The 19,298-nt window shown below is 34.5% G+C and overlaps 3 protein-coding genes across 5 annotated transcripts; 2 read left to right on the top strand and 1 right to left on the bottom strand.

The window, feature by feature from the left end:
* LOC145629291 (uncharacterized) lies at positions 1-8,214 on the top strand. 3 transcript variants are annotated; one of them, XM_081681847.1, is made up of 8 exons: positions 1-972; positions 1,210-2,216; positions 3,610-3,700; positions 3,976-4,133; positions 4,220-4,271; positions 4,372-4,454; positions 4,585-4,678; positions 7,299-8,214. In XM_081681847.1, exons 1-8 carry the CDS (start codon positions 477-479, stop codon positions 7,892-7,894), a joined length of 2,577 nt encoding a protein of 858 aa, XP_081537973.1. In that variant the 5' UTR covers positions 1-476; the 3' UTR covers positions 7,895-8,214. The 3 variants fall into 3 exon arrangements, with proteins under 3 accessions (XP_081537973.1, XP_081537972.1, XP_081537971.1); XM_081681846.1 differs by having other exon boundaries at positions 1,150-2,216; XM_081681845.1 differs by having other exon boundaries at positions 1-2,216.
* A 4,903-nt stretch (positions 8,215-13,117) lies between these two features.
* LOC145629290 (protochlorophyllide reductase-like) lies at positions 13,118-15,266 on the top strand. Its single transcript, XM_081681844.1, has 5 exons — positions 13,118-13,273; positions 13,559-13,657; positions 13,761-14,298; positions 14,457-14,815; positions 14,910-15,266. The coding sequence occupies exons 1-5, from the start codon at positions 13,223-13,225 to the stop codon at positions 15,063-15,065; spliced, it is 1,203 nt and encodes a 400-aa protein (XP_081537970.1). The 5' UTR covers positions 13,118-13,222; the 3' UTR covers positions 15,066-15,266.
* A 221-nt stretch (positions 15,267-15,487) lies between these two features.
* LOC145629289 (lanC-like protein GCR2) lies at positions 15,488-19,042 on the bottom strand. Its single transcript, XM_081681843.1, has 6 exons — positions 18,454-19,042; positions 18,124-18,302; positions 16,951-17,062; positions 16,751-16,867; positions 16,320-16,631; positions 15,488-16,062 (listed from the first exon to the last, which is right to left on the bottom strand). The coding sequence occupies exons 1-6, from the start codon at positions 18,619-18,621 to the stop codon at positions 15,724-15,726; spliced, it is 1,227 nt and encodes a 408-aa protein (XP_081537969.1). The 5' UTR covers positions 18,622-19,042; the 3' UTR covers positions 15,488-15,723.
* Between the last annotated feature and the right edge of the window lie 256 nt (positions 19,043-19,298).

Raw genomic sequence — 19,298 nt, 5'->3', positions numbered from 1 at the left:
AAATAAATTAAAATTAAATAAAAAAGCTTAAAAAATAAAAATAAAAATAAAAATAAAAACAAAAAAAAAAGTAGCCGGAGAAATACGAGTAGAACAAGAAGAACCACCTCACACGGTCACACCGCACACCCTCAAAACCTCCACACTTTCCTCTCTCTTCACTCCTCTCTTTCTCCCCAAAAACCAACCTGTAATTTGCTCAATTGCACGACCTACTTCCATTTTCTCTCTCCTCGGATCTGCAATTTCCCCAATTTAATCCTTACTTTTTCTGGGAATTCCCTCTTCATTCGATCCCCATTTTCTCTCTCCTCTTTGATCCCATCCAAACCTAGCAATAATACACCCCCATTCAACCGCACGACCAGGCCGTGCGAAGAAGAAGACTAAGAGAGAGAAAGAGAACTGAAACCCATTTTCGTTCTCTTTCTCTCTCTTCGTGGGTATTCCTCCATTTCTCCGGAAATGCTCTTACCATGAGCAAAAACGAAGAAGAGGAGGAGGAAGAAGAAGAAGAGAAATTACCCAAATTAGTAGAAGAAGAAGAAAGGTTTTACGAATCTCTTGATCGGATCCTATCTTCTTCAAATTCATCTACATCGAATTCTGAGGATGATAACGACACCGTTTTGTCCCCTCGCCGACACCGTAGTAGTCATCACCTTCATCACCATAGTTATGGCGGCAAGAGTAGTAACTCTTCTGGGGTTCCGAAATTCCCAATGTCGGCGCAAAACTATGATGTTTGGGTTTCTTCTGAGTCGTTTTCTCTCTCCTCGCTTGAGCAGCGCCGTGATCGGCTTCTTCGGGCGTTGGGATTGTCGGCTGACCCGTCTTTGGCACGGCGTAACAACGCCACGGTCCGATCTGCGTCGTTTGATCATCATATGATTGGGTGCTCTGCTGACCAGCCTTTCAAATCAGCTGAGGATGATGTCTCATTGGCTATAAACCGGTCGAAATCGGATCAGTGTAATTCTGCTTCCTTTTCTTCTACTAGTAATACTACTTGTTCTTCTTCTTCAATTCTTTCAATTCGTTCTGTTTCTGATACTGTATATAGAAATAGTAAAAGGGATAATAATATTAAGTTCAATGTTGATGTTGGTAACCATAATGATATTAAAATTAATAATATCTATAATGAAGGTAACTGTAATGGAGTTGTTGATAATTTGGTGAGTAATGGGTGTATTGGGTCGGTTTCAGTGTCGGGTTTGGATGGTTCTAATAAGCTGCCGGTGTGGAGGAGTGGTATCCGGCAACAAGGGATCAGTGAGATAGAGGTGGAGTGTGGTGATGGGAAGGTTTGCAGAAGTGGGGTTGAGGAGAGTGAGAGAGAAAAGGTGTGTACAATTAAGAATCTTGATAATGGGGAAGAGTTTGTGGTGAAGGAGGTTAGGGAAGATGGGATGTGGAATAAGCTTAAGGAGGTTGGGACTGGGAGGCATTTGACTATGGAGGAATTCGAGATGAGTGTCGGGCATTCCCCCATTGTTCAGGAGTTAATGAGACGGCAAAATGTGGAGGATCAGCTTAACAATAACAAGGATTGTGGTGAGTCTAATGGTAATGGTGATAATGGATCTAAGTCGAAGAAGAAGGTTAGCTGGTTTAGAAGTATCAAGAATGTGGCTAGTAGTGTTACAGGCTACAGGGAAAGACGTAGCAGCGATGAGAGGGATACCTCTTCGGAGAAAGGTGGGCGCAGGTCCAGCTCTGCTACTGATGATAGTCAGGATACTTCATTCCATGGACCAGAGAGGGTTCGGGTTCGGCAGTATGGGAAATCGGTTAAGGACCTTACAGCATTGTATAAAAGCCAGGAAATTCAGGCCCATAATGGGTCTATCTGGACAATAAAGTTTAGCTTAGATGGGAGGTTCCTGGCAAGTGCTGGTGAGGATTGCGTAATACATGTTTGGCAAGTGGTTGAATCAGAGAGGAAGGGTGAACTTTTGATGGATAGACCCGATGATGCGAGTTTGAGTCTTCTTATCTTGGCAAATGGGTCACCTGAACCAAATTTAATTCCTCCGAGCTTGGATAATCCATTGGAGAAAAAGAGGAGGGGTAGGCCATCAATCAGCCGAAAATCTGTGAGCTTGGACCATATCAAGGTTCCAGAGACTGTTTTTGGGCTGTCAGAAAAACCAATTTGTTCATTTCAGGGACATTCAGACGACGTGCTTGATCTCTCCTGGTCCAAATCTCAGGTTAGTGATGTGTGATTTCATTTTTTCCTCTCCATAGTATCATTTTGTCTCATTCTATCGTGCTTAGGCTTGAATGTTTGTTTTACCTGTAAATTATAGTGATGCTGAGTTTTATTCTTGTAAATGCCTCAGTGGTATCTATTGTTGAACATAGCTTTTTACGTACCACATTCTTGTGAATGCCTTAGTGGTTTCTATTGGAAATGGAAAAGCCTGTTTGAACACGGGATTTGAATTGATGTTTGACTGTTGTTAAAGTTTATTCTACAGTGTTTCTGCTTAAAGTATCATGACTATCATCTAAGTTTGTAGAATGAAGTTTTAACTTTTAACATTATTTCAAACAATTAAGCACATAACAGCGTTATACATCTACAATTGTTGAACATAACATTTTAAGTACCACATTCTTGTTGGTCCTTAAACTATGAATACGTTTTGGCGTTTATAGTGGTTTGGCCATATTGGTTAATAATTATAACTTGAATACTCACGGAATAATTCAGCTCTGAAATGCCCCTAACTTACATGGCATAGTGTCCTCTCTTTTCTGTTGTATAGGAGTATAATCCTTAGTCCTTCCTCACTAAATATCCTCTTCCCATAATCCTTGGCTGAAAGATGTGCTCTCTCTTTCTGTCTATCTTTACAAGTTATATCCTTCCTCTTTATTCAATTCACCTGTCCACCATTTGTTGCTTCGCATGTTATTACAGATCATTCCAAAAACAGCTTATTTATCCCCCCACCTCCCATAAATAATTCATAGAAATATAGACCTAAAAGAACCCTCTTTAAATTTCTTTCCTTATTGCCCCACCTTTGCTAATTTATAACCCAAAGCCCCCGGTCAATGATTACTCTCTCCCTCTGCTAATTTATGAGCCTGAAATCCTTATCACCCTTCTCATCTTCTGTTTTATCTTCCCTCCCCTTACTTTGTATCCTATATGTGCAGTCAATTAAATATTTAAATATTCTTCCTTACAATAGACCCTAATACCTTTTTTTCAGCTGCTTAATTCAACATTTAGCAAAATGTAAAACAATCATCAATATTTTGATGCTTTAAATGTATGATAAATAAATAAATTGGAAAAATATAACCCTGTTATTTGGGGTTGACTTTCATGAGGGAGCCCATACTTTGGATTATTTAGGAACTCTTCAAATTGGGATTATCTTTGGACAATCACCGTTAACTAATTGGTGATACTTATTCATTAATTATTACAGTAAATGAATATTTTTGATGAACTTTTTAGTTAGCACCAAGTCTGTGACAAAAGATGTCAGCTTCTATGACCCATTTATCAATTGGTGATACTGATTAGTTAGTACAGTACTTTGAGGTTGATTTCCATTAATCTTTGATTCCAATTTTCCTTTTCAGCTTTTACTTTCATCCTCAATGGATAAGACAGTGCGTCTGTGGAACTTGTCCAGCAAGACTTGTTTGAAAATATTTTCCCACAGTGACTATGGTAAGCATGCTTTTCGTTTTCTAGATCCCACCCCTCTCCCGTCAAAAAAAAAAAAAAAAAAAAAGAAAAAGATCCCACCCCTCTTGTTTATTAATTTAAAAATCCATCTTTGCTGTTCTGCATCAGAGGGTTTTATTTATTTATTTATTTTTTTACGAGATGTCAGAGGAAGTTACACAGTTTTCCATTGATGATGATTTTCTGCATTGTAGTTTGCTAGTTTATAGCTGTTTGCTTTTTTAATTTTCTTAAGACTGTACTTTCTCTTTGCACAGTAACTTGCATCCAGTTCAATCCTGTTGATGATAGATACTTCATCAGTGGATCCCTAGATGCCAAAGTCCGCATATGGAGCATTCCTGACCGTCAAGTTGTTGATTGGAATGATCTGCATGAGATGGTTACTGCTGCCTGTTATACTCCAGATGGTCAGGTATATTGGAATGTGTTAAAAGTGTTTTTGAAACCGTATTGATCATTTTGCTATTTGTGGTATCCTGAACTAGTTTATATTTGAAGGGTGCATTGGTTGGTTCATATAAGGGAAGCTGCCGCCTATACAACACATCTGGTATAGTCCAATGCAGTCTTAAATGTGCTTTATATGATTTGGTTGTATAATGTGCATTTCTTAAATCTTATGCACTGGTTTTTTTCTACTGTGGTTCCAGAAAATAAGCTGCAACAGAAGTGCCAAATCAACCTACAAAATAAAAAGAAAAAATCCCACCTCAAAAAAATAACTGGTTTCCAAGTGAGTAGTTTATTCTTTCTATGGTTGGAAAATTAGTCTGCTGCTTTTAGTTTCAGCATGTTTTCAAGTGTAGCTCTATTGCATTCCTACTTGTCCCATCTGCTGAAATATGCTTTCTTTCACTGAGCAGTTTGCACCTGGGAGTTCTTCGGAAGTTTTGATAACGTCTGCAGATTCACGAATTCGGGTTATTGATGGTTTGGATCTGGCTCACAAATTTAAAGGTACATTATGTAGCTGCTATTTGTCTGACCTTTTTTGTTTTCTCTCTCTTCGCTATTGATGTTGTGTGAATGTTATGAAGATCAGGGGGTAGAGGAGTTTGTGGCTACTCTTACCTCCCTTGTGGCTACTCTTACTCTGAAGTTTATGGGGGCTTCATTTTTTGTTCTGTTACTTTTATTATTATTTTGTTTGGGAGGGAGGTGGTGTAGTAGTTTCTACGTGTAGCTGACCAGAATGCTTACCGTGATTCTGTTGTGCTGGAAGCAATGTAGAGATTTAAATATGCCTTTTGAATCAAAATTGGCTGTCATCATGTTGTCAATTCTTGAATCAATTTCTAGTCATTAGGCTCTGTTGTTTTGTCCTTTTATTGTGTTAGATTTTGTATAGGTAGTGAGTTACCATAATCTATGTGATAATGGGCTTCATTGTTGGGCGGGAATGTGTTCTTTATAGATTAAGCTTTGATGAGCAAGATATTAATTGATGAATGTAGTACCATTTCAAACAAAAATGCTGTGGGTTTATGGTGCAAATAGCTGACTAATTGTGTTAAGTATTGAGCAAAATCATCAGCAGAGCTATCTGTGGTAGAGTCAGATTGTGGACCCCATTAGTACTGATTTGAATCTGTATGTTAAAAAGTGAGAAAGAGGTCTTTTGTGGTGCAATGGTAGACCAATTGTGTTATGTTTAGAGCAGAGTTATTTGGAGTCGGATTGTAGAACTCATGGTACTGTGTTGAATTTATACTTTACTCATCATATGAAGTCAGAAAGAGGGCATGTATGGTAAACATATTAGGTGTGAGCTAATGATGTTTATGGGGATGCGTACCTTTTCATGGAGGATACATACATTACATAGTGTAGGAACATATTCTATTGGTGCTTAAAGGGGGTGTTTGTTACTTGCCAATCTGTCTGGGATCCTAAAGATGATAATTACTTGTGTCTAATCCTGTGGCACTAAGCTGATATTGCTGGCATCATTATGTTTTTGAAAATTTTGTTGGCTGAAAGTTACAGCACTTTATGTGATCGTGACATTATATATACGGATATACCTATGGCTTATTAATGTGATGTTTTAAGCCAGGCTGTCAAATTTAAGGGTATGATATCTTCAACTTTAATATCACCCCTTCAAATTAAAAAAGGCCTCTTGGATCTCTTGAAATATTTCTCATATATTCTCTAATATCACCAATTCTTCATGCCTCTCATTAGTCAGTCTTATATTTAAGAGTGAAAATTGGCCTTCAACTGTGAATTACAAAAGTCATTGGTGTAAATTCTTTTGGGAAGATATATAAGACATGGGTATTAAAAGTGAAATTGTTCTCATGATATAGAAAATAGTGTGTGAAAGTCAGAGTGTGGAATCGGAAGTTGGAAGGATTAACAATCTGCAGAAACTATTGACTGAATACCTAGTCTATGATAAATGCTGAGTATGTAGATTGCTTTCTGACCTAGTGTCTTCTGCTTCTCATTGTTCCTTAGAGTTTATATTGTCCATTGTTGATTTGTTACACTGTATAGATGTAGGGTTCCATGCACCCTCTAAAAATAGTAGCTGACTAGCTGTTCTTTTGGTTCCATTTGCCTTCTAATAATTAGGAAAATGTGATAGATCAAGAACTTCATATAGCTTTGTACCTGACGATATATGGGGTATTTTTATCCCTGTAATGAAATGATTATCAAAATGTATTGCGTACTCTAGTTCTACTTCTGGGTCTGATATTTTCGAGCAAGATTACATGTGTGATGCACCTGCATTTCGTTTCTCGAAGTCATGATATGGTGTGGAAATCTCCCTTGTGTCTTAATCTTTTGCATGTCCATGCAGATTTTTGCCTTTGTGGTTACGATTGTCATGTGATTTAGTAATCTTTCAGAACTCCATTTAAATTGATGGTCCCATACACGTGGTCCCTTGGTATAACTCGTCAAAGTGTCGTGTGCTAAATCTGAGAGCTGCATTAGATACCATTTGCTTAGAAAGGCTTAGTATTTAAATAGTACATTCTGGTTTGTTTTTTTTTTTTTTTTTTTTTTTTTTTTTTTTTTTTTTTTTTTTTTTTAAAACATTTAAAGTACTTAGTTTTCAAATTGAATAGTACTGCTAGGCTTGCGATCTTCTGGAATTAATCTGAATTTATACCCTAGTTGTATTGAGAATTTGAGGAGCGCCTTTTATGCCTAGCTCTGCTAGGATTTTCATTTAATGTTGCCTGGTCACTTGTAGTCATTGGGCTGGGTTTACAATAAATAATAAACTAGAACTTACAAGATTCAAGGATTCATTCAGTGATTATCATCACTGTTTTGTGCATATCTACTATAAAAATTCAGGTTAAATAAGTAAAACCATGTTTGTGCAAAGTCGAGTTACTCCGTGTGTAAGAAAGGTCGCTTGAGCCTTTGACTGTGTTTGAAAAAATGAAGCTAGGCCTAGAAGATTGGAAGAAAGTTGTCTTCATTATGTGAATCAGATTATGATGTTCTTGAATTGGTTAAAATTAGCTATGATGTTCTACATTCTGCTGTGCAATGATGTCTGTTTATCTGGTGTCCTAAATATCGGTTTAAATCCAATTCCATCTTAAAATAGGGTTTCGCAACACAAACAGTCAAATCTCAGCCTCCCTCACTGCGAATGGCAAGTATGTGGTGTGTGCCAGTGAGGATTCTCACGTGTATGTGTGGAAACATGAAGGTGAGTCCAGGCCTAGTCGGAGCAAAGGAGTGACAGTCACACGCTCTTATGAGCATTTCCACTGTCAAGATGTATCTGTGGCTATCCCATGGCCTGGTATGGGTGAACCGTGGGGACCCCAAGATCTATGCTCTGAAGAGCAAAATGGGATCCGCCGTCATTCGGAGGAGGTCTCAACAACCAACCACCCTCCGACACCAGTGGAGGAGTTTACCGGAAATGATAGCTCTCCTGCATCAGGTTGCAGCAATAGTCCTTTCCATGGTACAATTTCCAATGCACCCAACAGCTATTTCTTTGATAGAATTTCATCGACGTGGCCGGAAGAGAAGCTTCTTCTAGCCACCAAGAACCGGAGTCCTCGTGTTAGTTTGGACTTCTCCAATGGAGTGCTTCAAAACAGGGCTGCTTGGGGATTGGTGATTGTAACCGCTGGCCTCAAAGGGGAAATTAGAACTTTTCTAAATTATGGATTGCCAGTGCGGATATAGGTATGATTTTTGTTCGCCTTTGTTTCCATATCATGTACAGGGAGAGATTTGTATTATTTATGAGTTTCATTTCTTGCTTGCGACGTATTCGAGCATTGAGGAAGAAGTACAGATTTATTGGAGGAATGGGAGAGAAAAAAGAGTTTTATAATTAAAAAAAAAAAAGAAAAAGAAAATAGAGGAGGGTAAAAAGTTTTACACCCTGCATTTAGAAAAATGATGGATTAAATGTAATCCAAAATTGTAGAGTTATGCCACAAAGCTTATTGAGTTTAATGAATTCTTTTCACAAAATTCATTCACATTTGTTTTACACAGTATTCATGTGCACCAGTGTAGTAGTTTATATAAAAATGTTATGTTAGGCAAATGTCAGATCTCATTATCATGTGAAATGACATCCTGTAATCATCATTATCTGTGCATTTTGTCAGTAATCATTTTTTTCTAGTTGGAGATTATTATTTTGCCCCTTCTTGTTTTTGCCCATCAATTCCGACCTTGAATCACTCTGCGACAATTTACTATTTCATGTTTATGCTTTTTACTTATCTAATGATTGAAAAAACTAAGTTTTATTACCAACCTCTTTTTTTTTTTTTTTTTTTCTTCTCTTAATAACCGGCTATCAAATGGGCCGTTAAATGTGCTTCAACAAGCAGGTTGTGAATTTATCCTAATATTCGAGATAAATTACAAACACAAATTCTTGTATGTGACCACAATCAGGTTGTGAATTTAACATATGCGAAGTACAAAAGAACTTGTTTGCTTAACAAATTACAGAGTTATTTATTTATTTTTTTTATTTTTTTTGGCGATGGATTCTTGAATTTTGTGTTGGACTAAAATACTTACATCTTCAATCTAGTTTTTTCTTAATTTTTTAAATTGTTGATTTGTGCAAGTCCCATAAAGGTACAAGTGACTTTGACAATAAGCAATTAAGCATTGTTGGAATGATTTGGGGTTTATGCAACTCCTTATTACAAAGATGAACAACTCAATAATATCTTTCGGTTAACAGTTGGAGATTGCGTGCAATTTAAAGATGCTTTACTATTTATTTTTCTTGTTCCAATGATGAACAACTTAATAAAGGTACTATTAAGCTTTAGGACTTTGGAGAACTCGAGTTTTAAAAATTGGCTTGGTCGCGAGTTACTTTGGAAGCTCGTGTTTTCTTTGCACTACATATTGAGTTCTCATTCTACTAAAATATTTTAGGCCCGTGTAATATGAGCTACTTCCTCCGTTTGTTTTTACTTGACCCGCTTTGACTTTTACACTATTCATCACCCCTCCTTTGACCGTCTTTTATGAATGATATACAAGGAAAAATATATTCATGTGGTATCTTTTTGAATTTTTCACAGTAAGTATTATTATAATATACAACTTTTATAATTTTTAATTTAGGAGAATTAAAATTATTGATTGCTAAAGTTTTGCATTGGCAAGCGTGATAAAAGAAACAGGTCGAGTAAAAAAGAACAGAGGAAGTATATTATTGTTTCCATCACTCTTTAAAAAAATTACTTCTTTCGTTTTAAATAACTGTAATATTATGACGTCTTGTTGGATTCGACTTGAAATGGTTTAAAATATCCGGTTATATATATATATATATATATATATATATATATATATATATATATATATATATATATATATATATATATATATATATATATATATATATATATATATAGGGGAGGGATCTGGTGAGAATAGGTTCATATGTGAGAATTCATACTTATATGAGAATTGATTTTAAATTTAGAACATGTGAGTAAAAGTTTAGAACATACGAATAAAAATTTAGAACATGTGTCTGAAATTAAAATTTAGAACATCTGAGTAATAATTTAGAACATCTATGTGAGTAATATGTTTAGAACATTTGATTTAAGAATTAGAATAAGTGATTAAAAATTTATAAAATATGCTTTATGAAATTTTAAACATATGAGTAAAATTTAGAACATCTAATTTAAGATTATGAACATGTGAATAAAAATTTAGAGCAAACTGATATAGAATATAGAAAGTGTGAGTAAAAAATTTAGAACATATGTGTAAAAAAATAGAACATACGCTTTAAAATCTGGAACATATAATTAAAAATCTTAGAACACACATTTTAAAATTTAGAACATTTAAGTTAAAATTTTGGAACAAGTTATTTAAAATTTATGATATTAAACTTAACTAATTTATGGTTTAGAACATGTGAGTACTAAATTAGAACATTTGATTTAATTTAGAACACCTAAGGAAAAATTTAGAACATTAAATTTAAAATTTAGAACATACGAGTAAAAATTTAGAACATAAAGAGTGTTCTCACATAAGAAAATTCTCACGAGAATATATATATATATATATAGGGGAGGGATCCGGTGAGAATAGGTTCATATGTGAGAATTCATACTTATATGAGAACTGATTTTAAATTTAGAACATGTGAGTAAAAGTTTAGAACATACGAGTAAAAATTTAGAACATGCGTCTGAAATTAAAATTTAGAACGTCTGAGTAATAATTTAGAACATCAAAGTGAGTAATATGTTTAAAACATTTGATTTAAGAATTAGAACAAGTGATTAAAAATTTATAAAATCTGCTTTATGAAATTTTAAACATATGAGTACAATTTAGAACATTTGATTTAAGATTATGAACATGTGAATAAAAATTTAGAACAAACAAATATAGAATATAGAAAGTGTGAGTAAAAAATTTAGAACATACGAGTAAAAATTTTGAACATAAGCTTTAAAATCTGGAACATATAATTAAAAATCTTAGAACACACATTTTAAAATTTAGAACATATAATTAAAAATCTTAGAACACACATTTTAAAATTTAGAACATATAAGTTAAAATTTTGGAACAAGTTATTTAAAATTTATGATATTAAACTTAACTAATTTATGGTTTAGAACATGTGAATACTAAATTAGAACATTTGATTTAATTTAGAACACCTAAGGAAAAGTTTAGAACATCAGATTTAAAATTTAGAACATACAAGTAAAAATTTAGAACATAAAGAGTGTTCTCACATAAGAAAAATTCTCACATAAGAAAAATTCTCATGAGAGCCTCCCCCTATATATATATATATATATATATATATATATATATATATATATATATATATATATATATATATATATATATATATATATATATATATATATATATATATATATATATCCCTACCTTATAAAAAGTGAGAAAATACTCTTATGAATAGTGTATGGACATTTATATCCCTAAAAATATTCTTTTACATATTTACCCTCATTGAATTCTAAAGCCTTAAAATTGTCTCTTGAATCACCAAAATTGATTAATTATTTGTGTTTATTTCAATATTTAAAGAATTTTTTAGAGTTTAGACTCTCCATTTTTTACACTCTCCATTTTTTTACTAAATATGTGATTATATGATGACTTGTTTAATTTATTTAATTAGTCTCATAAATAAGTACTAAAAAATTACTATGCAAATATATATAATAAAATATATACCATGCAAATATGCATAAGGCATAAAGACCACCAATAATAATTCTCCTTAAAGGGCTAGCCATTTGCGCGCGTAAGAATCCCTAGTGTATATATATATATATATAAAATTTTTACTAAATGACAATCTATTAACCTATACTAAAAGCAAATCCTTCCATGACGCTTGTCATGACCTTGTGAAAAAATTTCCCGCCTTTCACTTTTTTTTTTTTTTTTTTTTTTTTTTTTTTTTTTTTTTGCAAAATTTATAAGTAAACTATTTATACCTCATGATATTTTCTTTCCACTTTGACAATTATATTTCATATATACCCAAATAAAATATTTCTGAATATCTTTTATATACTTTATGTAGTATTTTGTAATATTATTGTCAAAAATAGTTAACAGCCGTGCATTGCACGGGATTTTAACCTAGTTAGAGATATTAGCAGTCAAATATGTGCATTGACAAGTGTGAAATTTCAATCATCATACTTATAAGAAAAAACAGAAGAAGTATGTTGATTAGAATTGCTATTTTCTAAACTAGTTTTTATTTTGTAAGGGTTTAAGTAAACCAAAAATCGAATAAAATGCATTCATCAAGGAGTTTGGACTAATTTTCTTTGGTCCTGCTGTAACATATGACGATAAGTCTGTAACGTACGACAATAAGTCGATAAGTTGTGCATGAAGTACTTGTATTTCAGGTGTAGTATACAATTTTAAATACATATCTAATTCATTATAATGATTATACGCATACAATTTCTACTTGCTAGGTTTAGTTTGCCTTATTTCATTAATTAACTTATCATCTAATTAATACGAAGTATAATTTTATTTATTTATTTATGTTAAAAAAATAAGCTCAAATAAGATTTTTTTTTATTTGAGATTTTTTAACATCTCTAATTTTGTATTAAAAAAAAAATAAAATTACAGTGTAAATTACTTATTTGAAAACAATACAAATGTATTAACTATTAAGTCATCATTTGATATATGTGTTTGTCCTTAATGAAACAACATACTTCCTCTGTTTTTTTTTTTTTTTATTATTATTTCAGTTGATACATTTCTATTATCACGCTTGCCTAAATATTTTTTTAACGATTAATATCTCTCATTATAAACATTTTAAATCAAAAAAGTGGATATTACTAAAATATACATCGTGACGATTCAAACAAGATTTTACATGACTATGTTTTATCGTATCTATAAATCAATAAAGCAAATCAAAGTGTAATATGTGAATAGTATAAAAATTAAACGGTGTCAACTAAACATACTCTTATATTGCAACTCCCAAATTAAAATTAGCAATTACTTTGCCTACATCTTCTTACTTTGCCTACATCTTCACATATTTCATATATGCACTACACTTTGTCAATACATTCCCATCATATATTATCTCATTCATTATATCCTGTAAATTATATGACCAGCCCATACTAGCTAGGAGTGGTTCATCTAAAACTTTGTGCCTCAACTTCAAGTGGATTTTCCTTTTTTTTTTTTCAACTAAAAATTCTAGAAAGATCTACAAGAAATCTAAAACTAAAATTTTGATTGGCCAATGAGTAATGAAGTGGCAGATAAATTCCACCAAAATTATCCTATCCACACATATCCTCAACACCCCATAACTTTTTTCTTATTTGTCCAAACAACTCTTTATAAATAGTTGGCCCCTCCATAATAAGTATCTTAAATATCAACACTTTAACATTACATTTCACTCAAAACATTAAACATCAAGTTATAAGTTTTTAGGTTCATATAATATACCAAAAAATGGCTCTCCAAGCTTCTTTGCTTCCTTCTGCCTTGTCCATCCCTAAAGAGGTAGATTTTCATTATGCATTGCTACAATGTCACTAGACATGATAGAATTTTCGATTGGGTCGTTTATTAAAACTTACGAGTACGTGTTCAAGTGCACGTTATACATGTTTTTTGTCACTTTAAATGAGTCCTAGTACCTTAACATGTTACAGCCATACACTACACCTTTAGACGTCTTTTACCTATGGCCTATTGATTGTTTTGAGTAATTGGAAATATGCAAATAATAAAATTTTTGTGCTTTGATTACTATATACTTAGATTATTATTTTAATGTATATGTAGGGAAAATCTACTGCATCATTCAAGGACTCTAGCTTATTTGGGGTATCTCTGTCAGACTATGTCAAAGCTGACTTCAGTTCATCTGCTTTGAGATGCAAGGTAAAATAATAGACAGTAATTTCTAGTATTGTATCTGTTCTATCATTTGATCATAAAATTGCAAAATTTGGAACATTTTTATGAAATTTTCACTTAATGGCAGAGAGAATGCAATGCAACAAGGGCAGCAGGGCCAATCAGAGCACAAACCTCGGCAGTGGCGACACCAGGAGTAACTAGATCATCATCAGAGCAAAAGAAAACTCTAAGAAAGGGTAGTGTTATTGTCACCGGTGCATCCTCCGGTCTAGGACTTGCAACTGCAAAAGCATTAGCCGAGACAGGAAAATGGCATGTAATCATGGCGTGTAGGGACTTCCTTAAGGCCGAAAGGGCGGCTAAAGCTGCTGGAATGTCAAAGGAGAATTATAGTATAATGCATCTTGATCTTTCTTCTCTTGACAGTGTTAGGCAGTTTGTGAACAATTTTAGGCAATCAGGAAGTCCCCTTGATGTGTTGGTTTGTAATGCCGCTATTTACCAACCTACTGCTCGGGATCCTTCCTTTACTGCTGAAGGCTTTGAGCTCAGTGTTGGGACTAATCATCTTGGCCATTTCTTGCTCTCGAGGTTGTTGCTTGAGGACTTGAACAAGTCAGATTATCCTTCTAGGCGGCTCATTATCGTCGGATCTATTACAGGTAACTAGAAAAGTTACTGACAGATCTAATCTGATAAGTTGTTTATCTTTATGTTACATTCTTCTGCATATGCAGTCTTTGGTGCACATTGAGTATCGTGTACATCTGTCTTCATGGGTCAGTCTGTGATGCTTTCCTGTAATCTGTATTTTATTTAGGTAACACGAACACATTGGCCGGGAATGTGCCACCAAAGGCCAACCTAGGAGACATGAGGGGGCTCGCCGGTGGATTGAATGGCCTAAACAGCTCTGCCATGATAGATGGTGGAGATTTTGATGGGGCCAAGGCATACAAAGACAGTAAAGTCTGCAACATGCTTACCATGCAGGAGTTTCACCGTCGTTACCATGAAGACACCGGAATCACCTTTGCTTCACTATACCCTGGCTGCATTGCCACTACTGGCTTGTTTAGGGAACATATCCCCTTGTTTAGGGCTCTTTTCCCTCCATTCCAAAAGTACGTCACCAAGGGCTATGTCTCCGAAGATGAAGCAGGGAAAAGACTTGCTCAGGTAAGATCATCATACCATCAGAAACTATCATAATGTAATCACAGGAAACTTATGAAAAAGCTAACAATTTCTTGTGTTTGGGTTTGTGATTCAGGTTGTGAGTGACCCCAGTTTGACAAAGTCTGGTGTATACTGGAGCTGGAACAAGGCTTCGGCTTCATTTGAGAACCAGATGTCTCAGGAAGCCAGTGATCCTCAGAAGGCCAAGAAAGTCTGGGAGATCAGTGAAAAGCTAGTTGGTTTGGCATAGAAACTTAAGCAGATGTCACATTGCCTAGCTCCTCTGCTAACTTTGTGTGATTGGGAGAGACGATAGCATCGAAAAATTCCGGGGTTTCAGATAGATGTGGTGTCATTGGGATTATGAGCAGCTTGTAAGAAAACTTTTGCTTTGTAAGTAGTTCAGTTGATTGTGATTCGTAATAAAAATCTACTAATCCCCTTTGGCAAATAGTGTATTAACTATAAGAATTCTCAGGTAAAATAGTTGCATATCAATTATAACACCTCCTCTCTCCGGATCTGATTGTAACGTTAGTACAGGCAAAATGCGTACATATAAGCTGAACATTGAAAAATCGAAAATTATCTTTAAAGGGAAAAACTAATGGAAACATATAATGTATTGGAACTCAAGATTAGATATAAACATCAGATTAACTTAATGAATACTTAAAGTACCAATTTACATCCACCATAATTAGATAAATTTGAGTTTAGTGGTTAAGCCAGACTACATACCATCATAGTTTATAACTTTTTATATGTTTACCTATGCAGTGGTGTCATACAAAATCTACACTAGTAAACCTTAAGGTTTCCCTCTTCCTTGCAAACTTTTTTGTAGTCGAGTATAGTTTCTACAAAAAAGTACAGCACATGTACATACCCTTTTCTTGAAAAAGAAGCTACAGCTCATAGGCAGGGAACCTTGCTTCACTTGGTTCATTCATATCCAAAAACAGATAGGCCATTCCCCCGAGCCCTTCAAACAATGAATAAGGGCGGTCACCTCCATGCATAAACCCCTCGGCAATGAGCCTTTCAGCTTTATCTTGCAGAAAACATGCAAATGCTTTAGCTCTGTACAAATACTCAGCATTTCCAGTTAAACGGTAGAGTGCGAGGAACACATAGGTGTTCCCGCTGATACCATGGCAAATTCCAACTCTTTTCAGTAGACCTCGATTCCAGACTACTTCTGCTGCATCTACAGCAGCCTGCAGCAGATCCTTATCTCCAAAAACCTGAGAATTAAAAAAGAAGAGTCTTAGTATAGACAACATAAACCAACAACCAAAAAAGGAAATGCTAAAAACAGAGACAAGTGATCCAGTGTCCCCGCATCCAGGCATCCTTCTAGTAGATGTAGTAAAAAAGTCCTAACAAATCAAGAGCTTTCTCATAATTCTGTATAAACATCCAAGATTGTCAAAGTATTATTACGAAAGACATGATGATAGCCAATTAATAGTTTGTCACTACACCTGAAAATTGAATTTACCTGAGCTGCTTTTGCTAGGGTAAGGGCTAACCCAGGGGCACCATGGCACCAATGAACCAGACGATCTGATTCACTTCCTTCACTTGAAGGATAATTTCCACTGGGGAAACGGCCCCTAATCATATAGTGCAGCACAGCTTTAACATCTTCTTGCTCATCTGGTGTCAGCGGCATATCCATCAAGACGTGCATGATTCCAGCCAAGCCATGGGCAGCACCCCAATACTTTTTTCCGTGCCACTCATACATTAAAGGACATCTCCCCTTTCCTAATTTTCTGCCAGCTTTCATGATGTCTGTGACAATTTCTCTCTAGAAAATTTTCATCCAAATTATTTTATCACAATCTAATTAAATATGATAAGGATAGTCGACAAAGAATGAGAAAGCTTTGTGAAAAAAGGAGAGAAAAAAAAGTCAATAGAATGTACCATGGTGGAATCAGATATGGTGCCTTCTCCAATATGCTTGTTTAGGAATGAGCACGACCACAGAAAACCAGCTCTTCCATAAAGCAACTCATATGGAAGGTCAGTAAGAAGCTTTATCTGCTCAGACCAAAAACATAGTCCCTAAATCAAAATCCAAACGCCTAACTTTAAAATGCGTACACTTTTCACCTGAAAGGTACCTGTTTGAACTGTGTCAGGTAGTGGTCCAATAATTGCTCATCACCAGCTTGTTTTGCAACAACAGCACCAAGAGCACAGATGCCAGACCGTCCACATATGAAAGTTACATTTCTGAGATCAGATTGTCACAAAAATGGCCAAAGTTAATGTATATACTGCTTGCTCTTATACATAAAGCTCCAACCTTAATGAGTTCACAATCACATACATAGTTACCTTAATTTGCACTTTCCATTGAAGCATTTAGAGGCTTATATAGTGAATGTAGCTATTTGAAAAGACAAATGTACCAAAACATACGCCAAGGAGAGCAGAATTTGAAACAACTGAGCAGTTCGCAAAGATTACAGATCATTCATATGTTATGCATCTTTCCTTTAATCTAAATTTCCTACATTAAGGACCTTTTCTACATCTCACAATTATAAAGTTCAAGTCAAACTAGTTTAGGAAAAGGGCTAGTAAGTTCAACAGATTAGTTTAGTTTAGGGGTTTCCAAGTGATATAACATTCCCAAACAGCTCTCACAAGGGTTGGGATATGTTTTTTCTTGTAATTTCATAGAACAAGGAATTTCTCCCTGTTTTGGCTACAGATTACACAAAATATTTAACCCATACAAACGAAAAAAAAATATATATATATATATAAGTACCATATAAATAAAAAAAACTATTGATATCACCAATTTGAACTTGTAGCTATACCAAACTTCACATGTTTTTTGGCTGATATCAGAATACTGAATTGTCCGCAACCATATTTAATCGTTGAGTATCCGACACTAGTTAAATATAGGACTTGGGATACAGATGAATCCAGGTTGAACAGGTTTTTTACCAAGTGAAACTCATCAACTCAATCTACACCTGAAAATGACATAGCAATCCTCCTTTATATAGAAAGAGTTGAAGACCTTGTATGTCCCATTTTCTCATTACATCCCCTCTTACATCAGAGGAAAAAATTTAAACCAAGATAATGACGCATACACTCTAATCATTTTTCTGAAAAACATTGTTTCATTAACCTGACAACTCAAACTACTTCCTTGTGCATATTTAATCAACGAAATTATTAAAAGTTCAAATCTTTAATGAACAATTGTATATACAATATATGTTTGAACAGCAAATCAAATAAAAATAGAACAAAGGAACAAAAAAGATTACTTGGAACCACGAGAAGCAGAATCACAAGCCTTAATAACGTCAGAAGACAGAGCAAGATCACCCTTATTATTTGTCACTTGATAAGCTTTGAATAACAGCAAAGCAGTCCCTAAAGCTCCAGTGTAAAGCGAATAATCTTGCGCGCGTTTTCCACACTTCACCCATGTTTCTCTCACAACCTAAACAGCAGCAAACATAATTTTGGTTCAGGCAAATCGTCGAACACTTGGTGTGCACCAGAAAATCACAGAAATTAATAACACCCAGATATCAGAAACACAAATTCAGCTCAAAAAACAATAACCCAGAAAAAGACAGAAGGAAAAGTACAGTGTTTGTAAGATCAAGCGCTGTTTTGTTGAGAATTTCGCAGAGGGATTTGTAGGGATGATGAAGAAGCTTAGTGAGAGAATCCCCTGTTTCAGATATTGAAGAAGCCATAGCCGAAGTTTCTGGGATGTACAAGGGCATCTCGTTGAGGAAGAAACGGTCCGCCATTGTTGAAGCTCTCTTAAGCTTTCTCACTCCTCTAAATTTTGCTGTATCTTGGTTTTTTTTTTTTTTTTTTTTTTTTTTGAAGTAATATGGTGATTTACAGAATGATGAAGAGAGGGTTAATTAGGAAGAAGAAGGGAATAAAAAGAAAAAAGAAAAGAGAAGAAAGAATGTTCTTTGAAAATTCGAGAGAAATGGAAGGACAGGTGGTTCATCGTCAAAATTTGGTTTTGCAATTGTGAAATGCTTTACTACTGTTTGGGATTCGCGCGTAATTGTGATGGCAAACAACGGTGAACGTTGTTGCTCCTAAACAGAGAATAATCAAATGGAAATTGCACGAAGGCGATTTTGTTGTACGTGTCGACACAAGCACCATAATGCTCGTTAGGAGGACATAAAGTTTGTCATGCTCGTTAGGAGTATATTTATGTCGATTTTTAGGCTCAATGCTCGTAAAAAGGACATAAAGTTTATCATGCTCGTAAGAAATATATATGTGTCGATTTTAAGTGAATGGTACAAAGCAAAATTCATGTTATTCATATGAGGCTATCTCAAGATTTAGGTTAAATGGGGCTATTTTTGTTTAGTTTGAATTCGAATTGAGTTATGTTCAATTTTGCAATCAAGTGTTGGGTTAGTCCATAAATGTCAAGCTATGAGTGTTGCTTAATGAT

Source organism: Chenopodium album, chromosome 4, assembly GCF_948465745.1.
Source record: "Chenopodium album chromosome 4, dcCheAlbu1.1, whole genome shotgun sequence".
In the NCBI taxonomy this organism is placed as follows: domain Eukaryota; kingdom Viridiplantae; phylum Streptophyta; class Magnoliopsida; order Caryophyllales; family Amaranthaceae; genus Chenopodium; species Chenopodium album.
Note: the sequence above shows the minus strand (reverse complement) of the source record. Positions and strands in the feature narration are given on the sequence as shown.